General features: G+C 41.6%; 1 protein-coding gene across 10 annotated transcripts in view; it reads right to left on the reverse strand.

Annotated features, from left to right (window-relative positions):
• LOC117256214 (inositol 1,4,5-trisphosphate-gated calcium channel ITPR1) overlaps positions 1 to 24,348 on the reverse strand; it is a 100,822-nt gene that overhangs the window by 22,466 nt on the left and 54,008 nt on the right. For 3 of the 10 annotated variants that reach the window (XM_033625493.2, XM_078162189.1, XM_033625490.2), the window contains 12 exons: positions 22,767 to 22,814; positions 20,452 to 20,584; positions 17,699 to 17,886; positions 12,797 to 12,980; positions 12,364 to 12,617; positions 10,515 to 10,715; positions 10,311 to 10,421; positions 9,874 to 9,969; positions 6,836 to 6,979; positions 6,601 to 6,708; positions 6,256 to 6,448; positions 2,152 to 2,274 (listed from right to left, as the gene is read on the reverse strand). In XM_033625493.2, the coding sequence (XP_033481384.1) occupies positions 2,152 to 2,274; positions 6,256 to 6,448; positions 6,601 to 6,708; positions 6,836 to 6,979; positions 9,874 to 9,969; positions 10,311 to 10,421; positions 10,515 to 10,715; positions 12,364 to 12,617; positions 12,797 to 12,980; positions 17,699 to 17,886; positions 20,452 to 20,584; positions 22,767 to 22,814 (1,783 nt within the window). The remainder of the gene's footprint in view (positions 1 to 2,151; positions 2,275 to 6,255; positions 6,449 to 6,600; positions 6,709 to 6,835; positions 6,980 to 9,873; positions 9,970 to 10,310; positions 10,422 to 10,514; positions 10,716 to 12,363; positions 12,618 to 12,796; positions 12,981 to 17,698; positions 17,887 to 20,451; positions 20,585 to 22,766; positions 22,815 to 24,348) is intronic. The other 7 variants (XM_078162089.1, XM_078162293.1, XM_078162160.1 and 4 more) reach the window with 4 other exon arrangements.

Raw genomic sequence — 24,348 nt, forward strand, 5'->3', positions numbered from 1 at the left:
TTTTTTGTGATCACATGATACGCGTGCTTTGTGTACTCTGCCCTACCTGAGCCAGTGTAAGCTTTGTTTATGGGACATCAAATGACACAGGGTGCTGCTGTGTTTTTGTGGTTTCCATAGTACTGAAAGTCAAATATGAACTCAGGCTTTGAGGACATGGGTTGGGGTTAGGTCTGTGTGTGTGTGTGTGTGTGTGTGTGTGTGTGTGTGTGTGCGTGTGTGAGAGAGAGAGAGTCTTAAAGGACAACTTCGGTATTTTTCAACCTGGGCTCTATTTTCTGCTCCTACACTGACTGACAGCTGACTCCACTCATTCACACTCACCACTGCCCCAGGGCCGCTATCATATGCTATTTACAGAGATAGCACTGGCGATCTGAACCGGTCAGTGGCGAAAAAAAGCACTTTTATATGAGACGCATTTGCCCCCATTACCGTTTTAGCTCGTTTCACGGTTCAATACTGAACCAATTTTAGAACGAGTGGTACCCATGAATCATATGCACACATACACATGGGGAAATAGAGCCCAGGTTGAAAAATACCGAAGTTGTCCTTTAAACAAAAGTAGAGGGCTTCTCAGGTCCTGCTCCTAATCCTGGTCAGGTGATTAGAAGTCAGAAGAACACTGTGTTAAAAGGAGATCAGTGGGTCAATGGTGAGGCCCGGGAGAAGGACTGGGAGTCATCTTTTCAAAGTCTAGCTCTGTGGGTGGCTGCACCATGTCACATGCCTCTCCAGATAGTTTCTTATATCACAGTTTATATACAGCTAGGTACACCGTAAAATAGGTTACACAATATGGTAATGAGTTGGGGCTTTTTTGCTTCTTGCTTGATTATGTTAATGGTTAACCACAGAGAATATTTTTAACCAGTTAAGCATGTCACTCTGTAGTTTAGGTACTGTACATGTCGTCCTGTGAAAACATGTTGTACACTTTCTAGTCTTCCTCAGGTCGCATGGGTGAGTAAGCAGCTTGATTTTGAGTTGCTTTAGCTTTGTTAGCTCTGTTGGGACCTTTAGCAGTGTCAGCACAGCTAATGGTGCTAACATAGCTAGTTAGCAACGCTAAAGGGTTTTCATGGCTTGAAATGAAACTGCTTTCTCACCAGGGCTACCTGGGAGGACACAGGAGGTTGGCCACCATGTTTCTAACGTAACGCCGTCCTGCCACCTGGACAGCGCTACCAGTGCTAATTGCAAATGAGTAGTGCCGCTAGCTAGCTCCCACTAGACCTGGGTGGTGTGCAGAGCAACGCAGCCAAGGCTAGTTAACAAGTGGAGAACATAGGATGGGGAGTGGGCAATGTGTTTCCGCATGTTGACGTGGAGAGCCAGCTGTCTGCCAGCAAAGCCAACAGAAAATACAATAAAAGGCAAGATATTTACATCACAAAACATTCAAATTTCACCAGCTCTAAATGGATAGTGCTTTGAAATGGGGCACTGAAGTTCACTGAGTCAATGGAGCAGTGGACTAAAAGGAAAGGACTCTTGTATTTTACCGCATTGCGCATTTTCCCCCCTAAAAATTTACCTGTTAGTTACTGGTTAATGAGTGTCGGGCTATCGAAAGCAAAATTAACAGAAAGTGACATCCCTGTTCTTCCTTTATTGTACATTGGGGCTTTATTGCTGGCTGTAGAAATTAGTGCAACAAATTCAATATAGCCCATCAGTGTAGGAAATCCCCTCTATCTGTTCTTTAAGCATTTTTTCAATGTCCTATGTCCCTGCAGGCTTTAAAATGTAATAGGCTGTTTACATCAGAACAACATGTCAGTGAGTCCCTGTTCTTCCTGTTTTGCATCACTGAGCACATAACCTTTGCTCGACCCTGGCTTCAAAAGAAGTTTGAATGCAAGTACAGTGCAATGCAGACAAATATGCCTCTTTCATGCTGCATCAATACGACCTCAACATGCATGAAAGAATTCACCACAGGAACTGCAAATGTCTCACATGCATGAACGAGAACGGGGACAAAGCTGATGTCATAAAGCGTGAAATTCATTCAAAATCATTAAGCCACTGGAAACATGAAGTGAGACTTCACAGTAAGATCACAAGTAGGGTGAAAGTAGGTTCAGGGTGTGGTTTTTAAAAAGCCTCTTTTCCCACATTAGTGTGTTCTAATATATGACTGACCTGCATGTACCCCCTCCAGGGGGTAGAAAAAGCAGACCAACAGGTTCATGAGCACCGCCAGGTTGAAGGAAACATTACTCCACACTGACATGTTTCTGGAGCACCAGTACAGCACTGGTTGGGCTGAAGAGGGAGAAGACACAGTGAAACATGAGGCATATTTTACAAATGTAATCACATACAGCAGTGGTTCCCCACCTTTTCTTTGAGAAATACCCTGAACCCCTCTCAGATGAACTCAGGTACCTCTTCATTAACACCTCCAAGCAAGTTCCAAATGTCTTCATTTGATTATTTTTTTTAATAACTGGATAATATTTAACACTATTCAATGTATGTTTTCATACAAATCTTACAATATTGTAGCAAAATATTTTTTATACAGTTAAAATGTCTATGTTTAGGTTAGTTTGGTCAAATTTGCATTTGTGCTACTAGTGACAGAAGCAAGTCGTTTAGCTAGTTCAACCATTTAGCCATTACTTTTAGGTAACTATTTCAACAGCATACTCATAACTTTTAGTTACATCTTTCAGCAATTTATTCCTTACTTTAAGTTAGGTAACTATTTTAACTGTATATTCATTATTTGTAACTACTTTTTAAGCATTGACACATTACTTTTAGCTTACTGTTTAGACTCCTTTACCCACTTGCTAACTACTTTTTCCACCATTTCAATTGCAACATATTGTGTTTAAGTTATGGCTTACCAACTATATGAAAAAACTGTTTAATTGTCTAACCAAATTGTCATTTAATTAGTTGAGCTGCAACATTTCCACTGCTGACATACGATATGATTTTAGTAGATATTGTCTACAAAATGAAGGACAATTGTGAAAATTGCTGAAAGATCATCACATCTCTTTTTTTCTGACCTACAGTTCAAAAGCCAAAGATATTCAGTTAAAAGGATATAGAACACAGAAAAGCAGCACATTTAGGAAGCTAGAACCAATATTTGAGACTTTTAATCAATGATGAAAAAGTAATAACTTCAACCAAAAATCTATGAACAAAGATTTTTTCAACAAAATATCTGTTGAATAGCTGTTTAATCCACTAATTGTTTTAGCACCAAAGTGATTATCACATGCCCAACAAGCTGTGAACAAGCTGTAGAGGGAATCTGAGAAAAAAAATGTAAGAATTTAACACAATTTAGCTCAAATCCCCCTGATCATAAAGACAATAGTGTAACATAAAGCAATATGAGGACAGTACGTACACAAAACTGAAAGCAGCCAACACTGTTACTAATGTAAGTTAAAATGTGGATGCTGAAAATAAAAAGTTCAAAAGGTCAAAACTCTAAAACATGTCTCTTTGACCTTTGACACACAACCTGATATTTTCTGTCCTCTACTGTTAGTGGAAAAGAGAAACAGATGCAGGGACTTTTCTCTGTCCATCCCCTCCTCTGAAAGACAGACAAAATATGGCTTTGTGTGGGTACACTGTCTTGTACGTGGATTAGAAATGTGACTGAGTGGGTGCGGGTCTGTGAGTGTGTATGTTTGTGTGCGTGAGCAAGCGTGCTCTCAGTTGTGATTCATAAGGTTACTGTACAAATGCTTCACGGCTCAAAGAATGTGGAAAGCCCCTGTCTGCTTTTAGACAGTGGAAACATGCACACACATAACACAAGCACACACAGGAGGACATTGTTAGCCCTGCTGTCGAGTTTGAGATACACATGCTTCCATCCATTTTCCATACCCGCTTATATCCTGTTCAGGCTTGCAGGGATTGAGGTCTATCCCAGCATGCATTGGGCAAGAGGTGGGGGAACACCCTGGATATGTCGCCAGTTTGTCACACAACCAAATTCGCACCTATGGTTTATTTGGAATTTCCGATTCATCTAACCCACATGTCTTTGTAAAGGCATGTCTTTGGTTTTGGGATGAAACACGTACACACAAACACGTGCAAATCCTAACCCGGCTGGCCAACAGGTTGCCAGGGTACAATCTTCCTGGAAAGTTAACGCTTCATTTACGGCACATACAAAGTGTGTCAACCATCATGCAACAAAAACAGGAAGAGGATAACTGTGTTTCCCCCGGTAGCCAGTTACCAAAGAGTAACATTGTAAGTGTTTTGCAGTTACTATTTCTGGTAGATAATTTGTGAATTCTAGGATTGCGAAAGAATGGCCTGTTTTACTTTGCCTTTGATTGGCTTACCCTGACATCAACCTTAACGCTAACCCATCCAACCAATAAATGCAACAAGTACTAGTCAATCAGAGAGAGCATAGGGTGGGTCATTCCTTTGCTATCCTAGGATTTGCAAATTTCCTCCCCAGTAGCAGAGATGGTGGACGGCAGAAAAACCAAAGTTATGGTGGAAATCAAAATGCAGTGCGTCACATATTATTGGTAGTTACTAGGCTGTGAGGAAAAATGAAAAGTGATGTAGTTGTCTTTGCAACAGTGGCGCCAACAATGATATCACTCGGAAATGCAAGGGGGGGTAAGTTAAAAGGTTGTCTGTTTCCACCAAGTGGCAACGTCCAGGGCTGAAAAAAAGCAAGCGCAGAAGTGCCAAAAACTGCAGTTCCTCTAATGGCCACTTGAGGCTGGCTCCAGAAACGAGAAAAATCGCTGTGCTGAAATGCCCAAATTTACAGCATAAATAAACATGCTTGCAGCCTGGTACAAAAAAAAATAAAAAAATAAATAAAAAAGGTTGTGGTCTCTATACCTAATTTCCCGTTCATGACAACTTTACAAGAAGGGAATTTTAACATAACTTAGCCGTTTACATTCTATTAAGGCTTAAAGTTGATTTATTAAGGGGTGTGGTTGCTTTAAGTGACAGGCTGTCTGTCAGGGTGTCACCACAGCCTTAGAGTCAGATACAATCCTTGCTTTTCAAGGTTTCAAAATGGAAGTCCACAAATGAATGAGTGATATCGTGGTGGCTACGTCTATTACTTTTACATAGTCTATGGTTTTTCCTTGTAGCTATAAGTAGCTATTCCCAGTTAACAAAGACGGTGACGGACTGTGGAATGGGCGTGGGGTGGGGGTTTCAAAAGTTGTACATGTCGGGGCGTCGGTGGCTTAGTGGTAGAGCAGGCGCCCCATGTACAAGGCTGTTGCTGCAGCGGCCCAGGTTCGGCTCCAGCCTGTGGCCCTTTGCTGCATGTCACTCCCTCTCTCTCTCTCTCTCTCTCTCTCTCTCTCTCTCTCTCTCTCCCCCTTTCACATTAGTCGGTCCTATCAATTAAAGGCCAAAAAGCCCAAAAAAATATTAAAAAAAAAAAAAAAATACATGTCCACTTTGATGAAGCATCAAGATAATTTCTGGAAAAAAAGACAGTGACACTGTGCACACTATTATCTGATTAGCATCAGATAAGTGTTGAAATAAACAGTCACATTTATGGAGCAAATAAAGTGGTCATGATAAACCAACAAGCTCACTAAATTATAAAGCTGCTCCGTGCTGCTGCACCAACTGTGTGAACAGACTGCTTCCACCACCTTTGTCATTCTGTTGTAGTGTCCTACCATGATCATTGTCAGCGGCACCTCCTGTCTGAAGCATTACAAACAGTGTTGAAACAATTGGATGACTGATCCATCAGCTGATGAACAGACAATGAATCAGTAACAGTTTCAATAACATTCCAGTAGTTTGAATAACTAATCAAGAAAAAATGCATTTGCGTCCACCTTCTCAAGTGTGTGGAGGTGTGAGGTTTTGTTTAACACTTATGCATTCGTTATCTTTGGGTTCAGTTTTGTCAGTCAAACTAAAGAAGCAATGTGAAGACGTCATGCTGGGGTGAGTTTTGTCATAGGTATCCAATCACTATTGATTAATCTGTTTTTAACACTAATTAATAATGAACATAGCTAATTCAATTATGTGTATCTAATATATTAGCAGGAGCACTGAAGCGATATTACACCTCTAGAATCCTGTGCTTCAATCACCCACAGAAGAAGAGTTTCAAGAGCTGAATGCAAGTGATTTATGAAACTCAATGGAATAATCATGTACATGTAGTCCTGTATCACATAGATATTATTTATGTGTATTTCACCATTGTGTTCACTACACATGCAACATCTACTTGACCCCCACCTCTGAGTTTCTTCTGCCAGTTCATCTCATTAAAGAGATCCTCTGCTCTCAGAAAGAAGTCGTTGATCTTGCTGCCCTGCTCGTCTCTCTCTGTGGTGTAGTAGACTCGCAGCTTTGACTCGGTGGTCAGGAACTCGCAGATGTTGGGCACAGGAAACACGATCTCCTCCATGGTGCGGTCCTGGCGCACAATCTGAACAGAGGAACACACACGTCACATTGGCCTCTCCATGTCCACACTATTGTGTATTTGCAAAGAAATGAACATTTAGTTTTCTTGATGATTGTTTTGTGTAATTGTACTACAGAGGGCAACAGATAGTAACAAGGGTGGTGTATTATGACCTCTATCTGAGCCGTGTGTTTGGCGTAGAACTCCAAGGCCTCATCTCCCTCCCCATTGGCTCCTCCTGGCTTTAACATCATGCACAGCTCCTTATTATGACGTGCCAGCTGTATGGAGGACACAGTCAACAGTCAGCAACATTACATAGATACCGTGTGTCATCACACTCCTGCATGAATGGAGATATATATATAATAGAATTGTCAACATGGGATTCAGAGATGAAGGGCACACCTGGTGAGCTAAGATGTAGATATTGTGTCCGACATTTCGGGGAGAAGCAGCATCGTGTTCCTCCTCTTCCCCGTTATCCTCCTCCTCTTTTGTGTCCTCGAACTCTACCTCTCCCTGCAGATAGGCCTTCTTTATCACCTCCACCTGAACACACACACAAACATACACAACTTTACACTTTTTACAGGACAACATGGGATATTATTTTTCTGAGATAAAGATGTTCTGATACCATTTTTTCTTCCCGGGACTGATTCTGAAACCTGAACTTGCATTTCGGCCAATACAGAGTAGGCTTACTGATCCAATTTCTGTGTCCAAAAGCCAACAAAAGTAAAAATGGAATAACAACTATTATAGCTTGTGTGTATACTACATATCATATATATATATATATATATATATATATATCTATATCTATATCTATATATATATATATATATATATATATATATATATATATATATATATGTATGTATGTATGTATATGTATACATATACACACACACACACATATACAGTACAGGCCAAAAGTTTGGACACACCTTCTCATTCAATGCGTTTTCTTTATTTTCATGAGTATTTACATTGTAGATTCTCACTGAAGGCATCAAAACTATGAATGAACACATGTGGAGTTATGTACTTAACAAAAAAAGGTGAAATAACTGAAAGCATGTTTTATATTCTAGTTTCTTCAAAATAGCCACCCTTTGCTCTGATTACTGCTTTGCACACTCTTGGCATTCTCTCCATGAGCTTCAAGAGGTAGTCACCTGAAATGGTTTTCCAACAGTCTTGAAGGAGTTCCCAGAGGTGTTTAGCACTTGTTGGCCCCTTTGCCTTCACTCTGCGGTCCAGCTCACCCCAAACCATCTCGATTGGGTTCAGGTCCGGTGACTGTGGAGGCCAGGTCATCTGCCGCAGCACTCCATCACTCTCCTTCTTGGTCAAATAGCCCTTACACAGCCTGGAGGTGTGTTTGGGGTCATTGTCCTGTTGAAAAATAAATGATCGTCCAACTAAACGCAAACCGGATGGGATGGCATGTCGCTGCAGGATGCTGTGGTAGCCATGCTGGTTCAGTGTGCCTTCAGTTTTGAATAAATCCCCAACAGTGTCACCAGCAAAACACCCCCACACCATCACACCTCCTCCTCCATGCTTCACAGTGGGAACCAGGCATGTGGAATCCATCCGTTCACCTTTTCTGCGTCTCACAAAGACACGGCGGTTGAAACCAAAGATCTCAAATTTTGACTCATCAGACCAAAGCACAGATTTCCACTGGTCTAATGTCCATTCCTTGTGTTTCTTGGCCCAAACAAATCTCTTCTGCTTGTTGCCTCTCCTTAGCAGTGGTTTCCTAGCAGCTATTTGACCATGAAGGCCTGATTGGCGCAGTCTCCTCTTAACAGTTGTTCTAGAGATGGGTCTGCTGCTAGAACTCTGTGTGGCATTCATCTGGTCTCTGATCTGAGCTGCTGTTAACTTGCGATTTCTGAGGCTGGTGACTCGGATGAACTTATCCTCAGAAGCAGAAGTGACTCTTGGTCTTCCTTTCCTGGGTCGGTCCTCATGTGTGCCAGTTTCATTGTGGCGCTTGATGGTTTTTGCGACTCCACTTGGGGACACATTTAAAGTTTTTGCAATTTTCCGGACTGACTGACCTTCATTTCTTAAAGTAATGATGGCCACTGGTTTTTCTTTAGTTAGCTGATTGGTTCTTGCCATAATATGAATTTTAACAGTTGTCCAATAGGGCTGTCGGCTGTGTATTAACCTGACTTCTGCACAACACAACTGATGGTCCCAACCCCATTGATAAAGCAAGAAATTCCACTAATTAACCCTGATAAGGCACACCTGTGAAGTGGAAACCATTTCAGGTGACTACCTCTTGAAGCTCATGGAGAGAATGCCAAGAGTGTGCAAAGCAGTAATCAGAGCAAAGGGTGGCTATTTTGAAGAAACTAGAATATAAAACATGTTTTCAGTTATTTCACCTTTTTTTGTTAAGTACATAACTCCACATGTGTTCATTCATAGTTTTGATGCCTTCAGTGAGAATCTACAATGTAAATACTCATGAAAATAAAGAAAACGCATTGAATGAGAAGGTGTGTCCAAACTTTTGGCCTGTACTGTATATATATATATATATATATATATATAAATATACACACATACATACATATATATATATATATATATATATACATATATATGTATGTGTATGTGTGTATATATATATATATATATATATATATATATATATATATATATCCATGGATTGCTCCGCAGCCTACGCCCTGGATGTGTGCTTTACAATATTATTCAAGTGCGCAAAGGATAATCTATCCATTTTCTAACAGACTCCTGTTATTCTACTCATTATATCTGCTGCCCACACAACACAGATCTACTAATACTAGAATGTGGTCACTATACATGTTACTCCATTATTATGCATGTCCTCTGGGATCATAATCATTTGGTCCAAAAAATATCTATGCTTTTCATCGATGTCTGAGTCTCATTTTAACATCACATTTTGCAGTCCCATTACATCCCTGTGTGCACTCCAATACAAAGAAAGCATAGTTTCAGCTAATTAAGCTAAATAATATGTATAATATGTTTGGTTTATGCTTTAGCAGGCTATTGGAGTGCTGAAAAAAGTTGAAGCCAGCTCAAAAGTTTGATGTGTAGCATGTCACACCTGTCTGCAGTGACAAGTGTCAGGTGTCAGTTTGTAGCTTTATGTCAGTGGCTTCCACTGAAAATGACTTGTAGCCTGTTGTGCTGTCACTTGAAGTGTAAACGCAGCATTTGTTTCTAGACTGCATTTTGGAGATATTGTAAAATTAGTAAATAGTGTATTTTGATGTTGTATACATGGGAGTTAAATTTTATTTATATATTTTGTGGTATATTGGTGGCATTTCCAATACTGGTATCAGAACAACTCTACTCAGTGATACTGTAGCTGTTGTATTTGAGATATAAAAAGCAGCTTCACAACAACATTTCCTCACCAGCTCTTTAGGCCTCATGTTGTACAGGATCCTCTCTGCGTTCTCACTGTCATGACGGCTCTCCATGATGGCGAGCAGCAGCTTGGATGCATTGTTCTGACAAAAAGAGAGAAGGGGATAAGAGAGCTCCAAGATAAGAACTTAAGCTCCATCAGTTTCTACGTCCAAGGAAAACAGACAGAAACCCTGGTGCTCTAGGAAAATGTGCTCTGCAGCTATTTGTCTTGGCAGACAAGCACAAAAGCTAGTTCGGCTCAGACGGATGAATGTATACTCTCATACTTGTAGCCTGTTGATGATTTTCCATCCTGCTGTGAAAGGAAACTGCACACTCGTTTCTGGCCCAAGACCCAAAGCCAGAGTTAACCCATTCCCCTGCTTCAAACAAAGGTATAAATCCTTCCTCCACTTCACTTAAACCAACCCAGCCAACTCACCTTGAGCTCCAGCACCAGGTCCATCCGCTTTTTCCCCAGTGGGTTGATGTCGTTAAGGATCAGTGCGATAATGATATCAATTCCATTGGACTCGTGTGTGGCAATGCAATTCTGGAGGAAGTAAAAAAAAAAAAAAAAAAAACAATTAATAAAAAGAGACAGACAGTGCCTCAACCTCCCTTCTGGCATAGTCTCTTTATGTACCTGGTTTTCATGGCAGGGGCCTTGGCAGTACTCTGTGAGACTCTCCAGAGTCTGGTTGATGAGAGCAACATTCTTCTCGTTGATGTACAGGCCCAGCAGACCGAGACCACCTGTGGTGCTGCCGCAGATACAGTCCAAGAACTGCAGAGTCTCACACACCAGGTTGTAGTTGTTCTTGTTGTTTTGACAGCGAAGGAAGTTCTGAGAAGATAAGAGTGGTTGGGCTGGTGTGATTGGGTCTATATGGACTGAACTGGATACAAACCAACAGTAAATCAATCAAAAGCAAAACAGTAAAGGATCCGTGAGGCTATAAATGAAAATTTCTACCATTAACAACTCACTCCTCTGTTAGTCAGAGCTTAGTGGGAGCTTTTATAAAAACTGAAGTATAGATCTCTGTTACACAGGAGCGAGCATTTAATTAATTATTTTTAATTTTTGGTTGAACTACGTCTTAAACAGAAAGCTATTCCTGCATGGAAGTAATTTAGAGGAATATTTTTTACTGCCATTAAATTAAATTTGAACCATGAAACAACGACCAGCTGAGTCGGTGCTGTGTAATATAAGAGGGAATTATATTTTAAGAAATTGCGAGACGCAAATAGCACAATTATTTTAATTAGCAAATACTATAAGACATCTGCAGGCTTCACTCTAAGGTTTGCATAATGCTGTAAATCTAATAAAAGTTCTCCAGCTGCCTTCTTGGAAATGGCAGCAGGTTAATTAACTGAAAGTAACTGAAAGCTGCCCTTTCTCGGCTCAGTGAAACAGAGAGGTGCAGAGAAAGGCAGGAAGTTCAGTGAACACATGAACCCAAGTAATGAAGTCGAGATTTTCCCTTTCATATGTCTTTGAATAAGAATGTGCCAGAAAAGCAATCTCCACAGGCTTAAGAAGTCAGGCCTGACGTCTCATAGACATAACAATAATGATTAAAGTCCTACTCCAGACATGTTTTAAAGTATGTAAAAAAGACTCTGCTGTGATTAATATTTTGTTTAACAAGGTTTTCCCACATAAAAAATAAAAAAAACCTCTGAAAAAAAGGGGCCTAGAGGCAGATGTACTCTCTCTCCCTCAATGAGAAATCCTGGATCTGGCCTTGTGCCCTACTTACGTCTGCTGGGTGTAGCAGCTTGACCAGCAATAGAGCAGTGTGCATCAAGATAGCCAGTGTTAATGTAAGAGGAAACATCGGAAAGATTTAGCCATACGTGTTTGAGCTGAAATCGGCAACTAGCAGATGTATCAGAATGGTAAGTTTAGTTAGCATCTTCACTTATGTTGTTGGTTAGCTTGTTTGCTTGTAACTGGCCGTGGCTGACACAATGTTAGTGGTAAACATACAATTATATCTTCAACAGAATTACAGTAACAATATAGGAACAGTAGAGTATAATAACTATATAATAGCTACGCAAAACTACACCTGGCTTCTCCTCTGACTTACCTCATTCTGCTGTAACATTATGCTAATGATACGAAAAGCCCCATCCTGCAAATTGATGAGATTGCCTCCTTAGATATGTGACATATGAAATCCTGGCTGTCTGAATCTGTGTGTTTGAGACAGTCACTAGCACACTGCAGTTCCAAGGAGGAAATGCTCAGCCATTGTGTTGACTGCTTATTTTGCTCATGATATGCCTTGTAGCATGGCATGTTGACAGGGTTAAAAACTTGATTTTCATTGGAGGGGATCTTTAATACATCTATTAGACCTGTTTTGAGTAAGATGTCACAACCATGGTTCAGAGTAAGGAAGATACTGTAGCCAAGTGTTATCCACCCTGATGGATATCTGTAAAACTAACAAAGTCTGAGGATCAGTCTGTCCCACCTGTAGATCACGATTGTGATTCTCACAAAGCAGCTGGAGGAAGCGAAGGATGGGCTGCATGATGATGATTACAAAACTCATTTCTCCCTCGTCCTGGTTCTTGTCCCCAGTGCTGGCCTGGCCGTCAGCTGAGTTGAAGTGGTCCTCAGGGTCTGCTTCCCGCCGGTAAGAGTTAAAGGCCTTCTTGGTGGCAGACGAGGCCTCTAATAGTTGCTCTTTGACATCCTCTGTCATCACCACTGCTGAGTCTCTGGCTAAACACAGACAGGCGCCAAGAAGAGACTCATGATGCAGTCAAAAATCACAAATATCCTCTTTCTGCTCAGGATTTGCAGACACATTTAATGACCTATGATTTGTTGCTTGCCTGAGCATCTTTTGGTAACAACCTGACATAAATTAATTCTTGGGATCACAGTGCGTGATCTCTGACCTTTTTTGCGAACAGGGACGTCTTTGTCCTGGCTGTCATCATCTCTCTTCCTGTTTCCCAGGTCGCTGGTATTTACTGTTACTGTGGCTTTGATCTCCAGCTGGGCCACCTTCATACGGTCGTAGAAGACGCGGAAGAACTTCTCAGATTTCTTGTCTTCTGTCAGACGGCAAAAGAATGAGCGCTGGATACGAGAGACAAGAATAGGAAAAAAGAGATTAAGATTCTTATTGTCTGCTAAACATAATTTTTGATAATTGACTAAACATGTCAATCATTCCTCAATCAAAGTTCCTCTGGTTCCAGCTTCTCAAATGAGCTGCTTTTCTCTATTTTAAACCATTTAAATTTTTCAGCTGAACGATGAACCATTTGTTTTACTATTTTCACACGTTTTAAAGATAAAACAAGCAAAAAAGATTAATTCGATATTGAAAGAGTCATTTGTTTTGGCCCTGATATGAATTATCACATGCAGTACATAGTCAACCTTATTTTTCCTTCCAAGTTTGTATTATGCAACTGATATTTAGAGTGCAGTGAACTGAGGTCAAAACGTGATGTTGGAACAGGAAGCATGGACTTGAAAATATGGTTTTTGATTAAAATCCTTTGTCTTGTGTTTGCACACACACACACACACACACACAAACACACATTCTGTTTTCACAAATGAATCATGGCTCAATATGAGGAAAACGATTTTGACTGGACCTTCACAAAACATTATATAACTACAGCAAAGCGAGTCTGGATTTAGCACGAGGGGAGGGTTTAAACGCTGCAGTTATTGCTGTGGAATGGGGTCATGCAAAACACTTTCGAGCCTGCCGGCGCAATGCATACACCGTGTCCCAACCCACAGGGCTGTTGTTTTGATTATGTAAGTGCTGTTATCTGCTGCAGCCTATGGAAAGGCTTCGACCAGCAGAAGCCGCCTCACCACACTAACGGGGTGAAAAATTACACGAGAGGGAGAAGCCTGGCCTACTTACACAGATAAAGAGAGATGGTGGGGAGCGGGAAGAAAAAGAGCTTGAGGCGAAAGACAGACACCAAAGAGGGAATGAGGGAGTAACAGACAGTATGTAGGGCAGTTCTCAAAGTTGTTACATAACCATCTGTCTTTCCAGGTTAGATGTAAAACTGGGCTACTGGAGGAAACAAATAAATGATAGTCACAAGGAAAACAGACAAAACAAGCCTTGTTTCTCTGACTTCAAGGACGCTGTGAGGGTGTTTGTTGTACCAAGAGGGTTATTGGAATTTAATGTTAAACACACCACTAAATCGGTTCATTCAAAATAGTCATCAACCATTTAAGTCGCCAAACAAGAGAGTGTGTGCAGCTTATTAAGAGAGCCAAGCTCACACAGCTTTGCGACCGAGTTTCTTCCATAGAAACAATGACATAACTGTACGCTTGTGCCCCGAAGCAGATTCCAGAGCCTTATTGTGCCCCACCCCGGCCCTCCACCACTAAGCAGCAGCCCTCCTGCACGTACACACTCTGCCAACACGCAGGGACGAGGAGATAGGAGCGTGGGGGGGGGTATCTGCCAAGCAAGGCCATCACGTAATAAACAACTTGATGACAGAGTGGAGAGTGCAGGGAGGAGGATTAGCCGCACCACTGGTAACCCACTCACAGCTTACAACTCACAGCATGCCTGAGGAGAGAGGTGTGGGTGAGGGGGAGGATGGGGGCAGTGATGGTCATTCCTGCCTGTCTGTCTCTGCTTACATAACAGTGTCCTCCAACACACACGAGGGTGAGGAGGGGTGAGGCATGAGGCCCAGCAGGTTAACACACATTTATTGGACCAGAGCAAACACACAGAAGAGCCCCTCGCCCCCCTGCCCTGCCCCCCCCCCCCCTTCCTGCCTTTTACCATTACATAACCCACACAGACACACACTTGTACAGTACAAGCACACGCAAGCTGGAGAGCGCATACGCTAATACGCCCACTGACTTTTACACTCACAAAACTAGGTCAGCTGTCTCCGGCACAGGCACATGCCAATTTCTGAGAGGACACACCCACATATCACACATGCAGAATTACTGTATTCTTCCCTAAAACTATGACGACCGCCAACTTTATTCTTATGTAATCACGTTCATTTTCCGCCTCCTATCATTTTAGTAACGTTGCAGTCCTCATCACTGGGATATCCCAGGTTAGAGACACTGAGCTCAGTCTCAGTGTGTAGTCGAGCTCACGGTGCAAGGCTGGCAGGGATATTTCTTTGTATGGATCAGGGTTAGCTGAGCAATTATATTTCACTGCTGCAGAGGTGAGTCTGTTTGATTGATGGCGGCTGCAAGGTGAATGTATCGGCCATGTAAGAGATATTAATTATTGTGTCTGGAGGTGAAAGTCTTCACCTGCAGCAACAAACTGAAAGAGTCTTTTTTTTTTCCCAAACAGCCTGTTTCTAAGAACTGAGCTGAGTTTAGTGGATGGAGTGACTCACTGAAACAAAAACAAAACCTTGTACATAAAGCTGGAACACCACAGTGAAGAAAAAAAACACAGCAGCACACTTTCATTTCATGGTTTCTTCAGAATCGTGTATGAGGTTGCGTCTTACAACGAATCCGAAATGAAAAAAACCCAACTTTCAGGTCTTAACCACAGCAATGCCTCTGTAGTGTTTCGATGCTGGTCCTTTTACACACCCGCTGACAAAATCTGTGCCGCCATTTCAGGACACCATCTGTGTTTGGATATCACTGGAAAAGTGGGGACAAGAGCAGCGTGATGGAGGGATGATGTGATGGATGAAGTAACAACACATGGTGGTCAAGGAGAGAATGGAGTGATAGTAACAGAGGAGGATGAGAGAGAAGAGCATCTCAGGGGCCCCCCTGTAGTGTTGGGTAAACACAGTGCCTGTCTGTATCCATGGAGACAAACCCAGAGTGGAATGAGACAGAGAGGAGTGGGGCGAGGTGGGGGTGGACAACACTGAAAAACAAGGTCATAGCGCTTTCCCTTCTCTCCTTCCGTTCCGCCACTTGGCATCAACAAAGGGATGTTATGTAACAGCTATTTATACTCGCGCTCCCTTTCCCTCTCACCCTCCCTCTCATGTCAGGCAGCACCGCATGCAAACCAAATGCAACTCTGCTCTGCTCCAAGTTCCTCCTTTCTACAATCCAGCAACGTCTCTCCTTATTTCTCCATCTGAAAGAGAGTTTGTCTGCTTTTTTGTTTTTGCAATATCTGTTAAAGTGCGTCTGCGATGCAAGTTTTGGAGGGAAACAGAGCTGCAAGCCATGTAGTTACACGCCAGATGGCTGAGGAGAGAAATCTGACAAGTCGCCATGTCACAACACAGTTTACAGCTGTTTGAGCTCTCTCGTTGCCGTCACAGAAGAGCTGGCATGTGACTTACATAAAAGAGGAGCCAACAAGCCTCGAAAGCGCTAAAATGCACCGACTGCAAAATATCCTAGTCTTCCAAGGGCACCTATGCATTGGTGTGTGTGTGTGTGTCTGTGTGTGAGTGAGTGATTGTGCGTGCAATCCTGAAGGCACTCTGCATGGTTTATTTCTGTGTGCTATGTAGGTCATGAGTAAATAGTTAACTGAGTTACATGAGAACCAGATATCCAAGACTCAACAGGTGCTCAGCGCAGCATGTCAGATGAAGACACTGACAAAAACCAACTGCTATTATCCTTGGAGTGCTTTCTTGAAGAGAGCAGAGACCAAAAGTAGTCTGTTTTCTCTCATAGTGTCGCTTTAAGTTTGCAGAAAAGGTATGCTTGATTTATGAATTTGAATGAAAAGAACCTCATGCTTCCTTTTATTTATTAATTAAAAAAATAAAGTTTTAGAGAGCTCTCCAGTTACTCAAAGAACACAAATATTTGTACTAATGTGGCACATTTGTGTCACTGGATCCAGAGCAGTTACCCCCCAAAAGAAACCTCCCTTTTCAGAACAAACTTAAGAACGCGAGGGTTCAATCCCCTCTGTGTTCCCCCGTCCCTCCGCCCTCTCTCCCCACTGCCCCAGTTCCGGAGGCCCAGCATGACCCAGTTTGGGCCGGCGAGAGAGGCGCTAGGGAGCAGGAGAGAGGCTGGAATGTTTTGAAGGCTGAGACATTCCTCATTGTTCATTCACACAGGCCTTATGTAACACAGACGGATCACGTGACGCAGCTCTGCGGCAGCCGTGGGAAGCCGAAGCATTATCTCCGCCACAGTGGCTTCCTCGCTCTAATCTGATTATGCAAGCCCAGTGCTTACACAACAACACACAGACGGACAGACAGATGGAAAGACAGGGGGAACGACGGACGGTGCTACAAATCAACAGACATGAAAAGACAGATGGACAGAAAGAGGAGCTGGAGTGGCTCAAGTTAAAGACAACAGGGAAAGAGTTACCATTTACATCACCTGGTGCATGAGACAGTCCAAAGTCAGAAAATGAAGAATATTTTATGTCTACTAAGTGATTGACTGGCATGATTAGCAGCTGGCCCGGCCTTTGAGCCAGATGATGCAGTGTTAGATATGAGGGGGAGGAGAGCTGCCTTGGTAATGCACAGAACATGTGCAGCTATAGTGGCACACTGACCCACATACTGCAGATCCTCTGGTAATGAAAACCATCCTTGGCACATTGTGTTCTTTTCACCGATTAAACTGTGGATCATATACAGATGCTCTGCAGGATAAGCTAAGCCTTTCAACAGATAATCGTCTATGAGCTTAAAACACTGCAGGTCACTTACAGTAAGTGTAGGCTAATGGGTAAGTGTGTCATTTGTATCATTTTACGAAAACATTCAGACATGTTGTTGCAGTTGACTTGTCCAGACAGTGGACAAAAGGATGTCCCTTAAGTCTCCACACGGTGAGAGCTTTGAGGGTTAACTGACCTGGATGGTGGTGTTTCCACCTTCCAGCAAGGCAATAGCCAGGAGGATGCTCTCTTGGAAAACTCGGTCACTGGTGGTGTTCATGATGAGGTCGATGACCAGGTCAGAGGCTCCCTCTTTGTCCAGGTGACACTGTACCTCCGCCAGGGTCATTTCCCCACGACTCAGGCCCCCAGGACCCCCTAATGCTGCCGGAGGGAGACAGTTTGACAGGCCAGATCAGAATCCTCAGGTATATGGCAGATTATGTATCAAATATAATCAAATATAGTTTAAAAGCAAAACTCACTGCATGTAAACAGGAGCTAACATTGTGATTACAGATTTTAATTTGCAGGTATTAAACAAAGAAAATAGCCAACATTTCTATATCATAATCTTGACAGGATGTTTAATGAGTTACCAACACGCTACACTGAAATAATAATAATAATAATTTTGGTCTTAATTTGGTAATACAGTAGTTGCTAGCATCTTACTTCACAATATCTGCAATGGCAGAGACCTGATACGTTTTGTATGCATCTACATGTTTTCTCATTTTAGCCTGCCCCTTGAACTTAAGGCGTTTCTGTTTTCATTTTATGAAAAATAACTATAATAACAACCAGAGGTGGGGCCAAGTCACTGTTTTGCAAGCCATATGTAGGTAGTCGAGCCTTTTCGCTCAAATCCCAAGTCAAGACTGGCAAGTCCCAAGTCCTAAAGTTTGCAATTCAAGTTCTAAACAAGTCACATTATGCTTTTCAGCAAACGCAATGCCATTTTAACAACAGAGTAATACTGTATTAAATTTACAAAAATGATGAATGCTTTTTAAATTCTGTATTTATTTTTTACCTGTACATTTTGCATACTGCAATTTCTTGACCACTGAATAGTTTTTGTATGTTAACAAAATGATCTTTGGTATCATTTTTCCAAAAATTTGACTGGATGCTATTGGATTGGTTCAAACAAAGTGAATCTGGGGAATGAAGTGTTGACTTGATGGGAATAAATAATGTTAACTTTTGTTGATTTAGGAAATTAAATTGATTTGTGGCAAAGTTTTTATATAACATACTTTTAAATCTTTGGTCTAGGGGAAAGTATCACGTATTGTCATGTACTGTCAAATCAAAGTGAAGTCATGAGTCATCGGTGTTAAAGTCCGAGTGAAGTTGCAAGTCTTGTGATTTTGTCAAGTTGAGTCTAGAGTCATCAAATTTGTGACTTAAGTCCAAGTCATGTCACTCCAGTCCACACCTCTGATAACAAACATAATTTCTCAAACTTATATTTTAGTTTATTTAGTCTCTTCATTTATATTAAAGCTTGATATTGAGACATGATGCAATATTGCACACAGAAAATTAAAGGATTAAAAAGATGTGATTTCTCTGATCCTGTGAGGTAAGACATTTATTGATCTAGGTTACCATAAAGGACAGTTTACTGGGTCATACAATGTTCAAAATAATTTACATAAACAGACCACCACTTAGATTTCATACTGCTGTGATGCTAACCCTGTTCTAACCAGTGTAACTGTACAGTTGTGTAATTCACTGTACATGACTTCGCCTGCACATTTCCCCCCTGAGGCCTCGGCTTCAGGGTACATATGGAATTCTCTGCCTGGCTCTTGTTTCTGCAACAGGTGCAAAGGCTGTTTTCAAGGGAAGTAGCAGCTTGTCACCTAGCAACAGTGAAAAGTGGAGCACAGCGGGGAGGGGTATACTTCCTGTAGTTTGGAAGTTTGCCAACATCTTGGTGTACATGGGAGAGATGGTGAACCGGGAGCCTGGGTAATTTTTTTTCATGTCTGTGTCTTTGAGTTCAGTTAAAAATACAACATTAATGTCTGGTTCATTCATAACAACTGTCTCTAACACATGTGAAGATACTGCCGTTCATGCCACAGCAGACAAGAAACCATTCTGGTCACTAGGTCAACACAGGAGCACTGAATTGATATGAAAGACACTCACAGCTCATACCACTGGCATCAACATGTCCTCCAAATCTTTTTTTTTTTAAGATTTTTTTTGGGCATTTTTAAGCCTTTAATTGATAGGACAGATGAGTGTGAAGGGGGAGAGAGAGAGGGAGTGACATGCAGCAAAGGGCCACAGGCTGGAGTTGAACCCGGGCCGCTGCGGCAGCAGCCTTGTACATGGGGCGCCTGCTCTACCACTAAGCCACCGACACCCCCATGTCCTCCAAATCTACATGCAGATAAAATGTTATATCATAGAGGTTGCATATCAGAACCAATAACTCAAATAAAAGGAAGAAACGCTGCACAGAGATGCATTGCTTCAGTATTTTGACTGCAGATATAGTAACACAATGACCACGTTATCAGGTGGTGATAAGAGTGTTATGCTCTGCGTGCTCAAAGGGCAGCTCACAGCACAACTGTGGAGCTGATAAGTGACTCAGGGCCAGACAGACAGAGTCCCAAACTTATATAACATTATTGAGAGAACCTTGCTTTACTATGACTTCAGGAGTGGAAAACATTTTGGCTCACCAAAAGGAAAAGGTTTATCTGGACTTTGCACCCCTGATAGCAGTCGTAGTCATTGCTGGAGGCAAAGTCATGCTTCTCTCTGGCAGAGGCTTTACAGAAACATCAGCTCAGTTAGAGATGTTGAAATCAGTGTTTCTCTGGCCTTGTGCACGCTAACTAAGCTACACTTCCTGCTGCAAAGAATTATTAACTAACTTCTGTGTTTGGTGTTAAAAAGGAGAAACAACTATCCCACCTGACTGGTTTTTGCCGGGTCCTACCGGACTGAGGGGGCCATTGCTAAATGACGTCAGGCTGTCCCTCCGCCCACCACTTCGATGAAAGTTGCCATAGTAACGGTTCACCAGAATCTGTCTCAGTGCCTCGCCCTACGAGAGGGAAAGAAAGGGAAGGATGTAATGATGTGATGTCAGCAACAGGGAGAGAAGAGATGTTGTATAACAGGGATGGCATGCATCATCAATGATGTATTGTCCATTTGAGATGCATATAAAGACACCAAAATACTGACCTCAGAACATGATTACAACCATGCTCTGTAGTCCATAATTACAGAGAAACTTTTGATTAATGTTTTATTTTAAATTCCTATATTTCTGTGCAAGGAAAATTTGCAGACATGACCCTAAAGTTTATGTCAGTAACCTCCCACACAACCAACATTGCTCTACATTTTTGAGCAGCAGTGACCCTGTAGTGACAATGTGAGGTCCTGGTGTTCACTTTGACAGACCTGGGGCCAGCCCTCCCACACTGTGACTCATCCACTGTTGAGCAGTCAGCAGCACGACTTTGTCGTTGTTATGGCAACCGCAGCCCATAGCTACCTGACAGACCTCCCATGGGATAAAGTGAAGGAAATGAAAGAGAGAATTTTTTCATGCGTGATTATGTGCAAATCATTGTCAACAGTGGGTGGTCCATGATAGACGACAGCGGTGTTATGTAAGCTCCGCTGCCATAGTTTTGCTCTGGAGGTCAAGATTAATTTATGTAGGAGGAGGTGTGAAGAACACTATTCTCATCTTTTATTGGCAGGAGGTTAGTCAACTGTATGATCAGTCGTAGAGGATGATTCCCTGGTCTCATTAGAGAACACTGCCCTTTTTGTCAAGTCTTGAGTCATGAGCCAAATCCTTATTGTGTCCTGTCTAAATGTCATCTAAACTGTTGGCACAAACACAGGCTGCATCACTGACTGAGGCTATGACACCAGAAAACAGAATTTCAATTATGTTGTCCTCTTAAACTTGTAGAAAAAGTTGGTGAGTAACAGAAACAGAAACATTCATTATACTAACCACAGATTGTCAAAAATATACACCAGTGTTTGTGATGCCTGTAACAGATGTGGCCAGTCCCCTGCAAACCCTGTAAATGTCTTGGTCATGCCTGAAATTGACAAACTTTGTGTGTAAAATATTTAGCACATTACAAGAAACTGACAATACAGCAATAAATCCAAATCCCCTTTCTGCCATTTTTGGTATGCCACATGAGAAGGAGCTCTCGGCTGGGTCACGCCATGCTGTGGCCTTCAGCACCCTGCTAGCCAGGCCTTTTGTTTGGAAGCATGTTTTGTCCTCAGCTTATGATGGATAGATCGAGGAGGTTCTGTGCAACGTGTTTATCTCTCATAGACACTTATGTCGCATGGTTAGATAACTGAATCATTTTGAATAGTATGACTCAGTTATTTTTTTTAAATACAGTTTCTCTTTTTCTTTTTGTTCTGTTTTCTTTGATACCTGAGGTTGGGCATGGGCATACTGTGATACAAGGGGCCCCTGGGAACGGCTATGCAGAAGGCCCCACCACTTCTCCTGCATAGAAGCAAGACACACAGACTTTGACTTTTGTCTCTCTCTTTTTTTTTGTTATTTTATGACTGTTTGTAGTTGTTACGCATCCTTTATGGTTTTATGTGTCTTTGTGGTCATTTGATTTTTCCCTCCTTTGTAGTTGTTTGCCCCCTTTCGTGTTTATTTTTCTCTCTTTGTGGTCATTTTGAGTCTCTAGCTGGTCAGTAATTGATTGATTAGATATGGTAAAATTACTACCCTCCTGGAACATATGCAGGGCTGCCTACTGCCTGTCATGGTATGATGAGGACTTCTTGTTGGGACATATTTTATCACAGCTGAGCAGCCGTTGCTAAATAATGTTCTTCTCTTGCAGATGATAATTATATATTGATGAACTCCAATCGATATTGTTCTTCTGGAATATCAATATTAGAGCTTGCCTCTTAACTGGGAACACCTGAGGCTCTGCAAAGTCCCTGCATTGCCATAAACATAGTTATTGAGAGGAGGCTGAGGGAAATATGGTGGTTATTAAAATTGTTTATTCTTCCTTCAGTTAGTCAGCTGGTGCTACTTTAAGCAGCAAAGGAGACTGATCAGAAACACAAAAAGCAAGAAAAAAAGGCACATAAGGTCATTTTTCATTCAAGATGCACATCTACTGCATGTCTAAAACATGATATGTCACTCTAAATCTCTGAGGTATGTAAGTTTTGAGTTAAGCTGCCATGCTGTGAGAACCTACCCTCTTCTGGTCCTCCAGCAGCTTCTCAGGCTGGTTCTGATTCAGCTGCTGTGCAGTGAGGAGTGTGAGCACAGTGGTCCAACAAATACAAACACAGGGTTAGTATTCATGCAAGCAATAACCTAAAGTCAGGTTAATAACCACATCTTGTACCTATTCAGCTATTTCAAGTGGCCATGCAAAGGTCTGCTTGCTGTGACGTGCCATGCATTTACTGCTCTGTTCATCATAAGAGAGGCATTATGGCTGTGGTGGGTTTAGAGAGCTGAGCCAGGAGATGTGTACAGTGCTGACTATTAGTACCATTAAAGGAACACTTCACCCCCGAATGATCATTTTGTATCAATTTTTTAACTCATGTTACATTGAATTTGAGAAGAAAACTTTTTTCTTGCATGCCTCAAGTGAATGAAAAATTCAAAAAACAAAGAAAAATCTTGATGAACTGAAGTCATAGGGGTCCACGTTTAACAATTACTATTGTGTGACTTTAGTGAATCCAAACTAGCCCTTTAAAACACATAAGTCAAACAATAACACAAACAATCTGACTGATCAAGGCAGCAATAGAAGAGCAGCTCTCGTGTTCAGTAAGGTATAATTACTGCTTTTGTCAATAGTGTCTGGCTTTGACGGAAAAGGGCTGTTTGGAGAAGTACTGAGCATACGACTGGATAAATGAGACTTGGATTATACTACACATGTTGTGTGAGAGTTTGTAAATGGATGTTTTATATAGGTTTCCTTTTGGTTAATGCAGCCATCTTTAGAATTTTTTCTAGTTTATGGTTTCTTCATTCACCATGAAGACATGCAAGAAAAACAAAGTTTCCTTGAAGAATTCAACACAAGGTGAGTAACTGATGTATATATATCACTTGAGGAATGAAGTTCTCCTTAAATAAAATGTTAAAAGACAAGTCCAGTATGATTTCATTCATTCATTTTCCAAATTTCCTTGACATCATAATAAATAATTTTTCTTATGTCTTTGTCCCCGTATGAGGCAATTGGCTTTCTTTCTTCATCTTAGCTAATTTTCAAGTCTCTGTCTTAAAGTGAGTTAAACATTTTGGGAAATATGGTCATTTGCTTTCTTGCTGAGATTTGGATGAGAAGATCGATACCACTCTTGAGTCTGTACGGTAAATACAGTACGAAGCTGGAGCAGCAGCAATAGCAGCTAATTAGCTTAGCCTAGCAAAAAGACTGGAAATCGGGGGAAACTGGCTCTGCCCTGAGGTAAAAACCATGACTAACGCTTCCTAATTGACATATTATCTCTATTTTTTTAACCTCACAAAAACTTAAGTGTGAAAACTATAAATGTGGTTTTATGTGAGTATTTCTCTGACAGATGAAGTGACTTGACTAGAGTCTCCGCTAGCATTGGTAACCCTAAGACTCCAGAAAGTCAAGAAAGAGAATAGGCCCATTTGCCAAAATGCCAGACTATTCTTTTAATATTTGTTTAAACTGAGCAAAAACTGAAACCACACTGGAACTGTCATCTAAACTCAGGAATGAGTAAACACCAGGTGAGAGGTTCTCACTTTGAGCCATGTTCTGAGCAAGATGAAAA

This window comes from Epinephelus lanceolatus, chromosome 1, assembly GCF_041903045.1.
Source record: "Epinephelus lanceolatus isolate andai-2023 chromosome 1, ASM4190304v1, whole genome shotgun sequence".
In the NCBI taxonomy this organism is placed as follows: domain Eukaryota; kingdom Metazoa; phylum Chordata; class Actinopteri; order Perciformes; family Serranidae; genus Epinephelus; species Epinephelus lanceolatus.